This window comes from Hemicordylus capensis, chromosome 4, assembly GCF_027244095.1.
Source record: "Hemicordylus capensis ecotype Gifberg chromosome 4, rHemCap1.1.pri, whole genome shotgun sequence".
In the NCBI taxonomy this organism is placed as follows: domain Eukaryota; kingdom Metazoa; phylum Chordata; class Lepidosauria; order Squamata; family Cordylidae; genus Hemicordylus; species Hemicordylus capensis.
In genome coordinates this window covers 286,710,688-286,729,284 of record NC_069660.1, presented here as the reverse complement: position 1 = coordinate 286,729,284, position 18,597 = coordinate 286,710,688, and the positions used below count along the sequence as shown (strand labels likewise).

At 42.7% G+C, this 18,597-nt stretch overlaps 1 protein-coding gene across 2 annotated transcripts in view; it reads left to right on the top strand.

The window, feature by feature from the left end:
• The first annotated feature begins 774 nt into the window (after positions 1–774).
• Positions 775–18,597, top strand: part of RGS22 (regulator of G protein signaling 22) — a 128,649-nt gene continuing 110,826 nt past the window's right edge. For both annotated transcript variants that reach the window (XM_053250539.1, XM_053250540.1), the window contains exons 1-4: positions 775–1,470; positions 4,871–4,899; positions 10,480–10,542; positions 18,311–18,550. In XM_053250539.1, coding sequence (XP_053106514.1) covers positions 1,446–1,470; positions 4,871–4,899; positions 10,480–10,542; positions 18,311–18,550 — 357 coding nt within the window. In that variant the 5' untranslated portion in view covers positions 775–1,445. The remainder of the gene's footprint in view (positions 1,471–4,870; positions 4,900–10,479; positions 10,543–18,310; positions 18,551–18,597) is intronic.

The following is an 18,597-nucleotide window of genomic DNA, read 5'->3' as shown; positions in this document are numbered from 1 at the left end:
CCGGGGGCTAGATCTGGCCCCCAGGCCTTATGTTGTACAGGTCTGATTCAGAGTAATTACCCATGATTGACCAGAGCCGGGGCACATATCTTCACCATGCAAGAAAAGAGGCTCACCACTGGTATGTACTTGGAGAACCCCTGCTCTAAAGATTGTCGGAGGCAAAACTGGTCACGTGACTACAGAACACAACAACCTGAAAGAGTAATTGGGAAAGCTTAAAATCCTGGCTGTGCAGGAGGATTCAAAAGGGACCCATGTAATCATACCCGTTTGTCTCAGGTCGATAAATCCAGAGCAGACAACACCTGCTGATGATGTAGGCCAAGGGTTGCCAACCTATGGTACTCCAGATGTTGTGGGACGACCACTCCCATCATCCCCAGCCACAATTAATTGTAGCTGGGGGTGATGGGAGTTGTTGTTCAGCAACATCAGGTTGGGAGCCCCTGTTTAGTACCCCAAGCCTCTAAAACCCAGAGAGAAGAAACACTTTACTGCTTTTTTTAGTCCCAGCCTGGACTACAAAAAGCGAGTGAGTGTGAAAAGTAAGCAATCCATCTTGAGGGAACTTCAGCAGTACATGCCCTGCTGTATTGATTGATGTTCTTTTGGTTGTGCCAAAAGGAATTTTTGCCCAGAGAGGAAGAGGGAGAGAAGAGGTGGAATTCTGCAGATAAGCACAGGTTAGAATCCCACAGGCTAATGGTAACCAAGGCAGCATTATGAATGCCGAAATGCATCACAATAGCTCCTGCCTCTGTTGGAGAAACAGCAATAATTGCGCACCAGTGATCAAAAACCATTCTGATCGCCTCTTGGGGAGAACTACAAGCATCCCTGCTGGCTCTGGTCACCAAGACAGTCTCTGCAGCCACCAACCACCACAAGGCCTGGACTGAATAAAGTTACAAGAACCGTGCGCCATTTCAAACTCTCTCCCATTGAGACCCAGGACTGGAGAGGGCGCTGCAACATTTACATGAGAGGAGAAGATGACCTTTCGCCCCCTAGAGGCTGAAAGGGTCACCAAAGGTTGCCTTCCAAGACTAATGCTGTAGGATTCCTCCCCAAACTAATTTCCGCTGGTGTGATTGTTGATTCTGCACCCTTCAGTTGATCCAGCTGCTTAGCCAAACCAAAGCAGGGGGAAACCCTCCACAGCCAGAAGAGGACAAATGCTTATTCACGGGGTCAAGAAAGCTCATTCTCCTCCTCATGCATTGTGTGCAGCTGCTCCATAGCAACCCAGCTTTGATGTGAAACCACACAAACTAAGCCAAGCCAAGCTCACAGTCATTCGCATGCACCCAGTCTCTGGATTTAGGTTCACTCCAGCTTCTCTGTCCACGTTTCAGCAGAGCAGGTTCTGAGGACCGAGCTGTAGCTCTTCGCTGTGGCAGGGGGACTGTGGCTTGCCCAGAGCTAGAGCGTGTATCTTCACCATGCGAGAAAAGAGGCTCACCACTGGTATGTACTTTGAGAACCCCTGCTCTAAAGATTGTCGGAGGCAAAACCGGTCGCGTGACTACAGAACACAACAACCTGAAAGAGTAATTGGGAAAGCTTAAAATCCTGGCTGTGCAGGAGGATTCAAAAGGGACCCATGTAATCATACCCGTTTATTTCAGGTTGATAAATCCAGAGCAGATAACACCTGCTGATGATGTAGGCCAAGGGTTGCCAACCTATGGTACTCCAGATGTTGTGGGATGACCACTCTCATCATCCTCAGCCGCAATAAATTGTAGCTGGGTGTGATGGGAGTTGTAGTTCAGCAACATCTGTAGGTACACAGGTCGGGAACCCGTTTAGTACCCCAAGCCTCTAAAGCCCAGAAACACTTTACTGCTTTTTTAGTCCTAACCCTGACTACAGAAAGCAAGTGAGTTTGAAAAGTAAGCAATCCATCTTGAGGGAACTTCAGTACATGCCCTGCTGTATTGATTGATGTTATTTTGGTTGTGCCAAAAGGAATTTTTGCCTAAAGGGGAAAAGGGAGAGAAGTGGTGGAATTCTGCAGATAAGCACAGGTTAGAATCCCACAAGCTAATGGTCACCAAGACAGCATTATGAATGCCGAAATGCATCACAATAGCTCCTGCCTCTGTTGGAAAAACAGCAATTGTTACACACCAGTGATCAAAATGTTTGGAGAGATCCTTTAGGAGCTCCTCACCATCTATTTTGGATTTCACTACCCTAAATAGTTTGATGTCATCTGCAAATTTGGCCACCTCACTGCTTACCCCTACTTCTAGATCATTTATGAATAAATTGAAAAGCACCGGTCTCAGTACAGAACCCTGGGGAACCCCACTTCTTACTTCCCTCCATATACTATGTCAACCATAGAGTAGTGGTTAGAGTGCTGGACTAGGACTGGGGAGACCCGAGTTCAAATCTCCATTCAACCATGATACTTGCTGGTTGACTCTGGGCCAGTCACTTCTCTCTCAGCCTAACCTACTTCACAGGGTTGCTGTGAGGAGAAACCTAACTATACACCACTCTAGGCTCCTTGGAGGAAGAGCGAAATGTAAATGTATAAATAAAACAACATAATATAAAAAATTGGATCACCTTTATCCACACACCTGTTGACAGTCTCAAAGATCTCATCTGAAGTACTGTGTCCAGTAATGAGCGCTGCATTTTAAGAAGGAGATATACATATTGGACCAGATTTAGAGGAGGGCACTGAAGATGACAGAGGTCTGAAAAACAAACTCTATGAGGAAAGGGTAAAAAAAACTGGGCTTGTTTAACCTGAAGAAGAGAATACCAAGGGGAGACATAATAGCATCCTTCAAATACCTGAAGGGCTGTCATATAGACGAGGGAAGACTAGGCCACTGCAGAGGGCAGGCCTAGATCTAATGGGCTTAAGTTACAGGAAGGTGCATTTCAGTTGAACATTTGGATAAATCTCTTAATGGGAAAAGCAGCTCAACAATAGAACCATTTACCTTACCTAGAAGGGAGGAGGTCTTCAAGCAGAGGCTGGACAACCATCTGTTGGGAATGCTCTAACTCTGGATCTTCTGTACCGACCAGGTACTGACTTAAGCACTAAGCTACTGGTGACTCAGTACTGGCTTAAGCACTAATATTGCCTTATGAGGAGGCACTATAGAAGAACAGGCCCTGCTGAGGAGAACCAGCATGGCTTCTGCAATAGTACATTTTGCCTCACCAATCTTTTTGAGTTATTTGAGAATGTCAAAGAAAAACCAATAAAATAAAAACAAATAGAAAAACTAATAAAATTATTAAAAGAGGAAAAAATTCTGGAATCAATGTATATTCTAAAACAAAAAGCCCATTCATAGAACCATGGCACAGTAGTTGTAAAGCAGCAAAATACATGCTGGAGGATGCTTATACAGAACAAAAGCTAGTGTGTTTGCTGATTAAATGAGAGCAAGGAAATAAATGGGCAGCTTTCTTTTGAGAGGTAATTCCAAGGTGTGATTGACCTCAACAGAGTGCTTATCAATATCTCCTCATCAGTGTTCCAATTGGGTACTGCATGGTGCACAGCTCTAATTAAGGAGTGGAAGGGATCCTCATCAAATATGGGGATGACACAAAACTGAGACTGGGATAGCTATCTCAGAAGAAAGGAATTGAATTCAAAATGACAATAGATTGGAAATACAGGATGAAACCATGGTAAAGAATAATGAAAACTCACGAAGACAAATGCAAACTTCTGCACTCAAACAAAACAAAACAAAAATAAGATTGACTTGTATAGGACAGGGGATATTTGGCTTGGCAGTAGGACATGTATCAACAACAACAAAAAGTATTTACATAACACTTTTTAACAAAATTATTCAAAGCGATTTACATAGGGAGATAATAAATACATAAATAAATAAATACAGTAAATAAATTAAATAAAATAGGATGGCTCCCTGTCCCCAAAGGGCTCACAATCTAAAAAGAAATATAAGATAGACACCAGCAACAGTAACTGGAAGTACTGTGCTGGGGGTGGATAGAGCCAGTTGTTCTCCCCCTGCTAAATAAAGAGAATCACCATGTTTAAAAGGTGCCTCTTTGCTTAGTTAGCAGGGGTAACTAAGGATGATAGTCCATCACAAGCTGAGCATAAGTCAGCAGTGTGATACAACTGCAAAAAAGGTGAGTGCTGTTTTAGGTTGCATTCATATATAGCCATCGTCTCCAAGTTACAAGAAGTAATAGTTCCATTTCCCCCCCCCAGCATCTATAGAGGGGAGGTAGACCAAGAGGGGGCCAATCTTTGTGCAGAGAGAGACCTTGAACAAAAAGCTAACTTTTGTGAGTTAACTTCAGAAATTTACTTAGACATCCCAGCATAGGGAAGGCGCAAGGCTAGCCCCTTTTCAATTTGGCTTTGGCAGATGCCTGCTTAGTGACTGGTCCCCATGTGCCAACAAATGGAGATCTCACGATCCTGTGAGGCTCCTGAGCATGTTGAAAGTGGCAGCTACACACCTGTGGTCTCAGACAAAAGCACAGAGGCTTCTGGGAGCCCACAGCAGTGCTAGCAACACGTTACGAGAGTGAAAAGGAAGGAGAAGAGAGAGAGAGAAATGGTACCATTACCCATTTATTGAGGAGACTTAACAGAAGTTAATCAATTTGTATAAATATATTTATATTTCATATTTATAAATGTATCTAAATATTTATGATACAGTTGCTGACCAATGATATGATATGTGAAAACTGAAGTAATTTTTCATTCCTTTTTATATTTGTACTGCCAGATGTTGTTTTTAAGTAGAGTACAATTTAGTACAATTACTAAAATAAATATACAAATAGAAAATGCTTTGGCTGAATGATTTTGATTATTTGTCTTTGACTATTTCAGTGCCTCCCTGTATTAGAGACAATGAGTTTGTAAGTAAACTAATTTTTTTCCATCTTCGATCCATAAAAGAAACTGACACTGATTGAAAACTACTCTATGTTCTATTGTTTCTCCAGTGAAGTAAATGAGTAGCAGTGCTCTGACGACAGCAGTGGGCCTGGCATTGGATTTCTTTTTCATTGGGTGGGTTCACATGTGCACTGAACCTGAGGTTCAGTGAAATGGCTAGAGCCCTAGGAATGTGCACATGCACTATTTCTGGTCTCAGGACAGGGTTGATAAAAATCAATTTTTAAAATAAAAATCAAAACAATTGGATTAAAAAAAATTGTGTGAATCTACCTTCCAAAAATGAAACATACATCTATCTTTAAATATGTATTAAGTTTATATTAGAAAACAAGAATGCACTTTTATAGAAAAGGATGATTAAATATAATCTTCCTGACTAGTAATTTAAATTGTGATTTAAACTATTAAAATTGAGCCCTTCAGTGAAATGATTTAAATTGTGATTTAAATCAAATCAACCCTGTCTCGGGAAGGATATGCCAAGATCAGTCATGTTGTAGGAACCTACCAATCTCAGCATACTCTGACCTACTTGTGGTATGGATCTCAACATCTGTAACTAAGATTTGAAGTGTGGGACAGATGTTGGGTTCCATACTGCAAGCAGGGCAGAATATTCTGAGATTGGTAGGTTTGTATGACATGCCCAATCTCAGCATATCCTTCCTGAGACCAGAAGTAGGGCATGTTCCCAAGGCTCCAGCTGCTCCACTGAATATGAGGTTTGTCACTACATGTGGACGCGCCCCTTTCCCCCTCAGTCCTCTTGGTTATCAATTACTCAATTTCTTAAAATGGCTCTTATCACAGAGAGGATATAAAAGTCAGGTGCAGACATTTTTATATGTGAAATGTTTTAAAATAAGAAACATATGCTTTCATCTATATCTTTGCAAGGAAGAGGTGACAAATCGCCCAGGACTGCGCTGCCAAACCTTTGCTCTACCTGGCAGAAGACAATGGCAGAATGCAGTTTCCATCCCTGTGACTTGTCTTGTTTGCTGGCAGGAATTCAGGCCAAAATGATTTCTGAGCAAGTGGTTTACCCATTTTGGTGAAAAACTGCTTGCTATGTTCTGCTTCAGCTCTAAACAGTCAAGATGGCTCCCTGGAGGAACTGAATGTGCCACATGATGTATCAGCAAAGGATCCAAAGCACGTTGTCATAGTGTATGGATGGATTTGATGTAATAGGAAAGTGAGGTAGAGGGGAAATATTTGTTGTTGTTGTTGTTGTTGTTGAAAGTATCAGCTGTTGCTGAGGTAACAATATTCCAAAAACACAGAGAGAGAGAGAGAGAGAGAGAGAGAAAATAGATGTGATGGTGGGAAATGAGGTCTTATGCAATTTCTTAAAGGGGCAAATGCAGCCAGAGCCCCTCCCCATTCATACTGGCGCTGCGGAGGAGGTTAACCCTTTCTCCCTATGCCATCTTCCAGATCTGAAATGTGCCAAACAAGGGGGGCAATTTAGATTGGGTAAATGGCATGGGCAGAAGGAGAGACACCATCCCAGCTCTGCAGCCCCATTCTAAACAATACATTCTCTCATGTCTGCATGGGCTCCTTTAAGACACCCTGGAAAAACCAATCGGAGATCTCTTGCAGTTTCACCTAATTGTAGCCTGAGAATCTGTCTGTCTCCCTATCCCCCCACTCCCCCACCCCGCTTTGCAGCTTCAGGTCAAGATTCCTCCTCTGGCTTCAGTCAACTGGCCTTGTGGCCGGAGTCTGTTGTACTAAGATGTTCTAGAACCTTCCTTTCCCCTCGCTCTCCAAAGCAATTCAGGGTCTCCAAGGAGCTAGACAAAAAGGACTGAGAGATTAAAATGTGACTCTTTAATAAGGTAGTTAATTATTGAGGGTTGAATGCTGAGTAAAAGGACTTTATCTTTGTAGGTGGATTTCCTCCCGCCTTTTCAATGCATGTTTAATGCTCTGTTTCCCTTGGCCCTCTTCAGCTCCTCCTTCTGAATTGTTTTGGGCCGAAACTAAAAGTGATGCAGGAGAACCATTAACAGGCTTTCCCCACATTTTTTAAAAAGTAAATCATTTGTCAGGATTGGAAACATAGAGCTGAGGGAAGGAGGCTTAAACCTTCCTCCTCCAGTCCTGTGCTATTTTCCCAGTGAAAATCTACTGCTGGAGTTGCTCCTACCCACAGTTCTCCATAACACCTAATTTGTCCCAATTTCAAATAATTTTTCAAGGCACCTCTCTTGCAAACTGGTATAGATGACCTCATTTTTCTGTCAAAGCTGCTGTATCTTTAACAGCTGTGCAACAGGCAGAAGTTCAACAAGTAAAGTTTTTGTTGCTGACATCAAGAAGAACTTTACCTGTTGTATTTATGACATGGAGCTGTTAAGGACAAACCTTTCCACCCACGGAAGACCTATTTCTGCGAGATGAATCCAGAAAGTTACCCATTATTATCTGAAAAAAAGCAGCTCCAATGAAATAAAAATGAATAAAGTCTTAAAAGTGAGTTTTAATTTAAGGCTTTGGTCTTAAACATAATTAAAACCTACATTGAAAGTGTAACTTCTGAGTAAATATGTTTGGGAGCATTAATGTGAAATATAAATATGTTTATGTTTGGCAAGTTTTAAGATGTATGTCAGGTTTTGCCCCATTAGAATCTGTTTCACTCCCCCTCCATTTATTTATTTTCTGATATATGCTCATGTAGAAAGGGAAATAAAAGTAGATTTTAAAAAGGGAAATAAAAATTAAATGACTCATGGTGAATTTTTACTGTTTATTTTAAAAATGAAAGATAAGTGCAACAAGCAGCCAAATGTATGCAAATAATGTAGTTAAAATGTCTATAATCTTACTGATATTTTAGCCCATAAATCACGTTTATGGCCAAATAAAAGCACGTGTTCCTGCATAATTTCACAAGGCTTCTAATTCCTGTGTGAATAAGTGATTTGTTTTATACAGTTCCCTGGGGCTAGAAAAGTATCTACATTCCTTGTTAATTTTTCTAATGCAAACATGCACAGAGCAGTGATTTCAAAACTGTCCATATGTTATGTGGGAAATGCAAAATATGGTACTTTCCCTGCTAGCCTGTTTCTCAAAGTTTCCCACCCAAACAAAATACTTCCTAGCATTGAAATCTCAGCTCATTGCCCATGTCAACAGTCAGCTTCCAACTGATTTCAGCTGCTGCTGTGTAACCCCCATTCCTTTCAGAGGCTGGCACAGAGATCCTGACTTTCTGAGATCACCATAATCTTACAATCTAACGTTGCAGTGGAGTAACAGGGCCTGACTAGGGTGGCTGCACTCAGATCCAGGACCCAGCACCTTGAGGTCAGTTGCCTGACCTGAAACAGGAAGTACAACCAGCAGAATGCATTGCTCAGCCAGCGTGGTGTAGTGGTTAGAGTGCTGGACTAGGACCGGGGAGACCCGAGTTCAAATCCCCATTCAGCCATGAAACTAGTTAGGTGACTCTGGACCAGTCACGTCTCTCTCAGCCTAACCTACTTCACAGGGTTGTTGTGAAAGAGAAACTCAAGTATGTAGTACACCGCTCTGGGCTCCTTGGAGGAAGAGCGGGATATAAATGTAATAATAATAATAATAATAATAATAATAATTGTCCTGGCAAAGGCTGAGGACCTGGCACCTAGTATTTATACTAGGCCTGGCTGATTCAGGATTCCAGATAGTAGAAGCCAAGTGCAGGAGGAGATGTTGCATACTCTTGTTCCTGTCTGTGCCAGTGAATACATCTGTGATCTCCACAATTCTTCAAGTGGCAGCCACTTTGGCAAACCAACCAACCCCAAACTCTTCAGTGTGAGAGGGCTACACTGTGAGAGACCTCCATGTAATACTGCATTTTGCCGCTGCTGGGGTGTGTGTGCATTTGTGTGTTTGTGTTGGAGGCTTTAAGAGAACTAGCCTGGTCAAGTCCCAGCACATTCTTGAAAGGTATATGCACAGAGCTCTGGGAAGTGTAGTCCTTCATAGTGCTTTCCCCAAATACCTCTATGGGGAAAGTGCTGGAATGAGTACACTTCCCAGCACTCTCTGTGCACCTTCCAAGATGGCGCTAGAGGAGAAGAGGTCTCTGTTTCCCTTAAAGGGCAAACAGTACTGTGTGGTGGGGGGGGGGGAAATGCCTCTGTGAGGTCTTAGAGGGCTGTGCAGAGTATCTGGCTTTGACGGAAGCTTTTCCTCAGGCTTAGTAAACAACTCGTTGGGGAGCTGCACTTAGGATCAATGGAAGCCGCAGCTGGCTTGCAGGGCTTGCAGGGAAGAACACCTAGCATGTTTCTAACATGTGCCTCAGTAGACTGGGCCCAGCTGAGTCTCCAGCTTGCTCCCAAAGCCCCCGAAGGTGGGCCCACTGCACCCAACAGAAGCCACCCTGCTCCCAACAATTTCTCCCTTTAGATCCTGGCACCACCGTGGTCCAGCTATTTCAAGGCAGGAATAGGAATTTCAGTAGGAAGGTGTATAGGGTGTATCGATATATGAGGATAAAATAAGAGGGTTAATGAAGCAGACAGGGGCACTGAGAAGAACACAGGAGGAGTATATTGAATGAGGGAACAGCAAACAGGGAGTGGCCCTGTTCAAGCAATAAGGAAAGCCAGCAGGAGCAACCTAGAGTAGCACGGAAATAAGAACCTATTTATTTTAATTCTGACTTACTCTTAAATATTAACAAACAGCACTTGAAACATAGGCTATTACATTAATCGTCTTATTTCGATGTCTTTAGCTTATGGATTCTGAAGTCCTTAACTTGAGGAACCATTCTTTATTTTAGAGTGGATCTGAACAGCATGTCTGCCTGGGCTGGACTGATTATGTCTATAGAACCAAACTCTAATGGCACAATGGGGAAGTAACTTGCCTAGGGAGCAAGAGGTTGCTGGTTTGAATCCCCGCTGGAATGTTTCCCAGACTATGGGGAAGGAACCCCTATATCAGGCAGCAGCAATATAGGGAAGATGCTGAAAAGCATCATCTCAAACTGTGTGGGAGGAGGTAATGGTAAACCCCTCCTGTATTCTGCCAAAGACAACCACATGTTTCTGTGGGTGCCAGGAGTCAAAACCGTCTCGACGGCACACTTTTACCTTTACGAAACTCTACCTATATTGCATGGTTAAATTGTGTTATTTAGCTAAAAGGAGTAATTCTGTGTACCATTTAATGGAATGCCCCTTCTTTCATGAGGGTGGGGGTAGGAGGGGGTTGAGGACGGTGTTTAAATTAAGGTATGGACAGAGGAAGCCCGCTTCTACCTTCTCTGATGGCCTGTTTTAGTTATCATTTTCAAAGGCTTTAAGAATGTATGGTTATGCTAACATTATGGGAAGCCTGGAGTGGATGGTATGTATTTAATTATGGCCCTCACTACTTTCCCCCTCATAATTCAAGCACTGGAGGAGGATAGTTCACAAAAGAAGATGCTGCAGGAATGCTTAGTTGCCCACTGTGGTTATATATTGACACCATTCTTATTCTGCCACATAATGCAGTTTTGTGTTTCTCTCTCCTCACAGGAAGATTACTTAGCAACTGATGATATACTTGTAGACTTCTTTAATGAATTCTTGAGTCTCCCGGTAAGTATGTTGATCGAAACTCTACCTCAAACTCTTCTTGTGAACATTAAGAAGATAAATGGACTCGTACAGATTTTATAGGATCACTCTGTAGCACTTCAGATTCTTCAAGTGGAATAGGTTGGTTATCCAGCTCTCCTAGGCAGCCTCCACATTATCACAAATACTGAGACACATTTCCAAAGCATGAACATACACAGTTAGTTGCCCATGACACTCTCATGCAAAACAATCTACAGAGAGAATGTTGCCTATGTAAGAATTATCTCATGCCGGAAGCCCCAGTGGATTTCTGGGCTGAGGGAACAATGCTACATTGCATGTCAAAAAGCACCAAAACGGAAAGTGGCTGTTGAGAAATCTTGATCTCATCATCATCTGATTTTCTCAGGAGAATTTCCTCCACTCCACATGAATGTGGTTAATGGGAACATTTTATATTTCCAGTTTTCCTCTGCTGCAGTTCAAGTTATTCAGCAAGAATTTGATGCCCCAGTTAAAACGATATTACCATTTGGCCTTTTTATCTTTGTTGTGCTTATGCAGCTGTTGCCTAGAAACAGGACCCAGGTGTAAGCATTAGTATGTAGGCAAGAGGTTAAATTACAGAATAGCATGTGGCTCAACATCACCGACCCAAAGAAGCATGTGCTTAAAGAGGAAGGGTTGACTGTGGTGTATGCTGATGTTGGAAATTAATATGCAAGTTGGGTATTCTGTTGGTACAACTGTCATATGGTTTCCTTCTAAGAGGTACATCTTAGAACTGCTCATACACCTGATGAAATCCTCTAGTCCACAGAAACTTATGTTGAAATAATAGTGTTAGTCTTTATGGTGCTACAAGATTCTTCTTCTTCTTCTTCTTCTTTTTTTGCTGCAACAGATTAACACAACTAAGGTTCAAAATCAGAAGGTTCAAATCCCTTCTCAACTATATAAGGTTTACTGGATAACCTCTCTGCTTACCTACCCCACAGGGTTGTTATGATGTCAAAACTGAGGGATGTATGCTCTCCTTAGAGTAGGCAGCAAGGTACTAAAATACACTGGAGAGTAATTAAAATGACGCAGAGAGAAGAGTTCAGTTTATTTCTACTTCTTGAGCATCTATTAGGTGTGTGAAGTGTTGTGTCATGGTGTGAGAAACAACCATTATTAGGATATACAGCAGATTGGAGAAGCTGCATTTTTGAAACTGAGTTGTATGGCTACTGCTACAACCAGCAGCCCTGCATCTCCTCATCCTCTCTTCCCCTGGAACATCTAGTAATACAATTGCATAGTGTTACTGTATTGTGTGCTTTCTCACTCTGCAAATGATAGCAGGAATTTACTTCTGAACCAGAGTTTGCCAAAGTTCTGCTCTTTAGCAGGTCTTGAAAGTCAGGAATCAACCTTGGAACATGTGAATTAATAATTAATAAAAAGAGTGGCCTTGACCATGTGCAGAGTGTATTTTGATCACCACTATCTAAGTGTAAGCAACCTTTTAAAACATGGCATATACATACATACTCATAGTACTAGTAGTAGCCTTGACACATCTGGGAGGAGAAGCAAGACAGCCTCCAACTCAGAGAGTGTAACCTCTTGATCCCTAGTATGCACCTGACTACATTTCAAGAAATGGTTTGCAAAATCTGCATCTGAGCAAAGGTTCTAACAACGGCAATACCTGGAAGTGGGGCAGAGGAAGGTTGCTGCATGTGCTGTCATTGCACACGGATGATAACACATGCACAATTGCACATAGCAGATTTTTGTGCTCCTTTTAAACTCATTCTAGATTAGGGGCAAATCTCTTATCCAGGATCTTACTGTAACTCTTAAAGTTTTATTTATGTTGAAACTTCTGATCTTGGTGCACACCACTTCTTTTCTGTACAATTATTATACAGGTAGCCCTCGTTATCCATAGAGATTCTGTTCCCGCCAATTTCAGCAGATAACAAAACTGCAGATGGTGAGACCTTGAGGCAATGGGAATTGTGGGGTTAGGTTTATCTGGGTCAAACGGGGGGGAAGGCTTTTTAAAGGCTGAAATTAGATAAATAACGTACTGTGGCATGCTCTACAGGTCTCCAGCTGTCCAGCAATGCCACCTCCCAAGCTCCCAGTTCTGCCATTTTTCTGTGAAAAATTGCTGGGATTAAAAAAAAAAAAAAGAGCAAGCCACAAAATGGCTCCTGTCAACAAAATGATGGCCTGAAATCACCTCTGAGGTCATTTCTGGCCACCTAGGAACCGTGAGCAATCAAATGTTAACCCTTTTTGTATTCGTGAATAACAGGTTCGGGTGCACATGGCCTGATTGCAAAACTGAGAGTGCTAGGACTGTGGATAACAAGGGCCACCTGTATGTATAATGAGCTGAGAACTCTGTCCTTGGTCTGTATTTCCCATCTGCAGGAGTAGGCCCTGCCTAATTTGCTGCCAACTAAAGTTTTCTCCATCTTCCCTTACTGATCAGAATTCAAATGATTCTGGCCTGAGCATACATGATGCAGGGGGGCACCAAAAGTACACCCGTTGGGACGTCCTTCATGGGATATTCTCTATGGGCGTTCCAAGTTTCTCCAGGCATGCCCCTTGATCAAATAAAGTTTTTTGAGCATGTGTTTAGGAGGCCATTCGGATGAACAAAAAAGGGCCTCCTAACTGGTTCGTGCACATTGCTAGCCAGGAGAGTGTCGGGACATCCATGGAGGATGTCCTGACAGGTGTGCACTCTCACTGTGCTCAGGCTGTATTGTTTAAACTGGTCCATTGTTATCTCTTGGAGTACGGATCACTTAGTTATGGCAGTAGTGGGACATTGGCTTCTATCCTCATATCAAACAAGTGATCAGTGTTGGCTGGCTGATCTTATTCACAACAGTGCATGAACAGTACTCTGGAATACTGGATGTGACCTGCCTCCCCTCACTATAGCACCCCTTTGTATGTGTGGGGCCAGCTTCAGAAGGCCTCACACATACAACTACACATACTACCAAATTCAGTTGTTGTATTAGAGCATGTGCCTTCAATTAATGCAATAATTTGGGGCTAAGAATACTGGAGAAGACATTGGTTCTTTAATTCCATTTCTATGTATATACCTTCTAAATGACTGGTGGTCAAACATCCAAAATGACAATACAATTTATATTTAAAACATTGTTATTGGCATCTGCTTAGCTATATTAAAGGAACCAGATGTTTTCAATTTAGCTAATTGGAATGCATATTGGAAAATGGGTCCATATTGGAAAATGGGTCCATTGGTAGGGGTTGAATTAAAAATAGATAGAAGTGATTAATTAATGTTATCCTTGGTTAGTTTTCTATGTAAATATTGTAGAACTAAAATGATCTGGTGTCTGTTCAAATACATCCCAATAATCTGGAGCCAGGAATTTCATTTGCATGTTTATGTACACCAGCAATATTCCAACCATTTGGAATTAAAAGTTCATGCTTTTTATTTGTGCTCCCTTCTCTTTCAATGAAAATCATAAACCTAGACTGAAAAATTAAACTCATACATTGCTAAGGCTGCATAGTTAATTTTTTCAAAGTACAGAAATGTTAAAATCAGTATTAAATATGCAATAAATGTAGAGATCTCAAGTTGGAAAGGATGCTGTTCACCATGTCTCAGGGTAGATTACCTTGGTGGATATGATACATTAGCTTCCACTGGAAGAGAAGAAACCAGCTTTCCAGATGGCAGTAAAGTGTGGGGATTTTAAAGTTACTGCATACGTTTCTAACAGCGTCTTACAGTCCACACACACACACACACACACACACACACACACACACACACACACACACACACAGGCTTCCATTCTCCTTCCTAGCACTATTTGCCTCTTTGGCCACACTGTGCACAGAGCTTGTGCAGTTTTCACATCTTCACCTGCTGACCAGCACTTAAATCCTTAAAAGAACCTTCCTCTTCATTGCTACTTAAAAGTTGTAATGAAAAGAGACTGGTTTGCAAGTGTTGGCCAGCAGGGTGGCGCTGTGCAAATTGCATGAGGTTCATGCTTAACATGTGGCCAGAGAGTCGAATCACATTAGGAAGAAGCCTACAGGAATATCTGAGTACAAATATCTGTACTTTAGTCTCTGAGAGGGGTTGCCCACAGGAAACGGAGCCTACCCAGTTTAGCCAGGGTTAATCCATTGCATGCAAAGCATGCACATGCCCCAGAGCCCCAAGCCACACACCCTGAATCTGATGTCAGATGCAAGGGGGCAGGGCAACCTACCCCCCCCCCTGGATGCTATGCCCGTTTCTTGAACTCACCGTTTGGTGAGCCTTTCAGTGTGAGAGGGTGGCTGCCACTGTGGCTAGCAGCAGTGCCGGCTTGATGGCCAGAGGGCAGAGCAGCAGTGAGGGGTGATCTGCTTAGAGGAGGAAGCATGGGGCGGGGGGAGAAAAGAAGCCTCAGTGCGCTTCTTCCCACTGTACAGGCGCAAAATGCCATGTGCCCCCGTTGTGCCCGGCACGGAGAGGGCAGTGGCAGCAGGGGCACACCCCGAGACTTATGGGCCCCATGTGGGCCCCCTGACCCTCTGGGCCTGGGGACATTTGTCCCCCCTTTTCCAGAGGATGCTACACCCATGATTCTGATACTGGTGAAGGAGGTCAAGAACCAAAGGGGCCATGGCAAATGGTGTGTTTGAGGCAGGCTGGGATCAAGTACTGGGTCAGGTAGATGAGGATTAAAGGGAGGCAGATGATATGGACTGGTGATCAGGTGTGAGGTGAGACTATGTTGCTGCTTACTTAGTGGGAAAACTTGCTCAGACTGAGGAAGCAAGCCTGGAACAACTGTTCTATAGAGCAGGCAGTGGCACTCTTAGCCCTGGACTTCGGGGCTAAAGTCCAGGGCCTCTACATGCCCTGGGGCCCCCCAAATCCTCTTTAGTCTGTCCTGCGTGGTGTGATTTGTGCCCTCAAGTAAGTACATATGGGGGAAAAATGATGCTTAACGTGCGGGGGGAGGGGGGCTCCAAAGGCCTTTAGGTCCAGGCTCCAAAATTACCCAGGTGCACCTCTGAGAGCAGGACTTGACAGATTCCCACATTTTCTTTGGAACTAGGGCAGCTCAAACATTTAGGACACAAGCAGTGGGCATTAGAAAAAATTACTGGACTCAGCGATGGACATTGTGGAAGGGGAGGGTAAACAGGCTTCACTTTATCTCTCTTGCAAGTAACATACTGAGAACAGAAACAATACAAAAAATATTTATATACCACTTCTCAACAAAAGTTTCCAAAGCAGTTTATACAGAGAAGTAAGAAATAAATAAAGATGGATCCCTGTCCCCAAAGGGCTCACAAACTAAAAAGAAAATATAAGATATACGCCAGCAACAGTCACTGGAGGGGTACAGTGCTGGGGGTGGATAGGGCCTGTTGCTCTCCCCATGCTAAATAGACTAACCACTTTAAAAAGGTGCCTCTTTGCTTAGTTAGCAGGGGCAAGACTGCCTACTAAAAATAAAGTTTTTATTAGATATCTCTACCTCTGAATAGCCACTTTAAGTGGTGCAGCGGGAAATGTGCTCCCTAGTAAAAGAAGAGCCTCCCCATCTTTGACAACTTTTAAAAAGTCTTTAAAGACACATCTATTCACCCAGGCTTTTAACTGATATTGTTTTGATTGTTTTAATGTTGTTTTTAGAATATTGTTTTAAAATTTTAAATTGTGTTTTAAATGTCTTGTTTTTAAATTTCATGTTTTTGTTTTTAATTAATGTTTTTCTTTTTTTCTTTTTAAAATCCTGTTGTAAACAGCCCAGAGATGTAGGTTTTGGGCAGTATAAAAATATGTTAAATAAATAAATAAATAACAAGCAGAAGGTTGCCAGTTCAAATCCCCGCCGGTATGTTTCCCAGACTATGGGAAACACCTATATTGGACAGCAGCGATATAGGAAGATGCTGAAAGGCATCATCTCATACTATGTGGGAGGAGGCAATGGTAAGCCCCTCCTATATTCTGCTAAAGAAAACCACAGGGCTCTGTGGGCGCCATGATTCGAAATCGACTTGACAGCATGCTTTACCTTACCTTTACCTCTGAATATCCCAGTCTAGGTGCTACAGTTAAATGTTTAGGCGCCATGGCTCCCTGGCACCTGGGATTTGTCAAGCCCTGATATAGAGCCATTCTGGCTCTGATTGGTTCCTCCGGTTACATATCTGGAGAGCAGATGTACATCTCTGACTGTTATATGGGTCGTGTTGCAATGGAGCAGAGGCCAATAACTCCCTCAGTCTGGGTAGTTCAGGAAGTAAGGTAACTGGGCCCTGCTATCACAGCCCCTGCTTCGAGGCACCTTATAATGTTGCCTTAATGACAGAGTCCCCTTTTCCTCAGTAGACTCTTCAGTGGCTTTTAAACATCAGTTGAAAACACAGCTGTTTAGGCAAATGCTTAATGACATTTAGGACCTTTTCCAATGTTTTTTTATTGGATTTAGACACATGTAAAATCTTGCTGATGGTTATATTGTTTTGCCATCTGCTGCTTTTATTAGCATCCACTATTTTCTTGGTATTTACAGGGTGGTTTTCGTTTTTGTAATGCTGGTTGTTTTTAGCTATTGTATGTTTATTGTTAAGGCTGAGAATCAAAAGTGTTTTGAAATAAATACATATATAATAATGAGAGGGTGGGTTAAGGTTGTGAATCATTGATTGCTGCTGTCTAGTGTCTTTTGGATGGAAATACAGCAGCGGGATGAGAAGAGCATAGAGGAGTCGTAATTTTGTTGTCAGCTGTTTAGGTATCTCCATTTTGGAGGGGAATACTGGGGGAAAACCTCAATGTGAATAAACACATCAGAAATTTAGAAAAAAGGAAGCCTAAGCTATCAATTACAAAGATAGAAAGAGTACACATGACCCATGCGTGGGCGGGCTATCCCCTCCCCCCCCGCGGCATGGCAGTGTGCCTTCTCTTTGGGCATGCTACAGTGTGACCACATGATCTACACTGCTTGGAGCAGTGTGGATCTCCAGAGACCAGGATGCTGTCTCTCCAACTCTGGGTATCCCACAACGTACCGTGCGGTGAGCATTGGGGGATACCTCCATGAAACAGGTGCTCTCTAGGCACCCATCTCAATGTGCTCTCAGGCTGCAAGCAGCCCAAGCTCGCTCATGATCCCAGAAGCTGGGTTAAGGGCATACTTGCGCCCTTAGCCTCAGCTAAAGGCTGGGCTTAGGAGTTGGGTTTGGCTGGGCAGAAGTGCCAGATCTGCATGGATCCCAGCACTTCACATGAGCAGCCTAGCTCGGGCTAGGCTCATGCTCCTTTGGATCCTCTGCTCATGCTCCTTTGCTCATGCTCCTTTGGATCCAAGTGGTGTAGTGGCTAGAGTGCTGGACTAGGGCTGGGGAGACTCGAGTTCAAATCTCCATCCAGCCATGATACTTCCTCGGTGACTCTGGGCCAGTCACTTCTCTCTCATCCGAACCTACTTCCCAGGGTTGTTGTGAGGAGAAATTCAGGTATGTAGTACACCGCTCTGGGCTCCTTGGAGGAAGAATGGGATATAAAATGTGGAAAAAAATAAAATAAAATAAATGATTTGGTGAAAACTCCTCCAAAATAGAAATTACTACATTAAATAGGTAGGGTAGTAGAAGACAAATTTGGATATGTAAGTCAATCCATAAAATATTGTGTTATCTTGCAGACAAAAAGTGTCTTGATTGTATTTGTATCTTAAAATTTTGAACTCTTTTTTTAAAATAGACCTTTGCAGAGCCAATTAAATTTAATCCTGATTTTGGAATTTTTGAAGTCGTTAATGATACCCCACAACGGATGGAAAATCAGCTGAAAAAGATGCTTCATCAACAGAAACCTCGGAATCCCATTTATGATGTTATGAGACCCTCAAAGCCAAAGGTTCCTGTTTCTAAAGAACTAGATTCTAAAGATTCTTCTCCTCTTCCCCAGGTCTTAAGTTTTGACCCAAATTATACAACTGTGGTAAGAATATGTTTTCTAACAGTTTTTGTTGTTGTTGTTGTTATTAA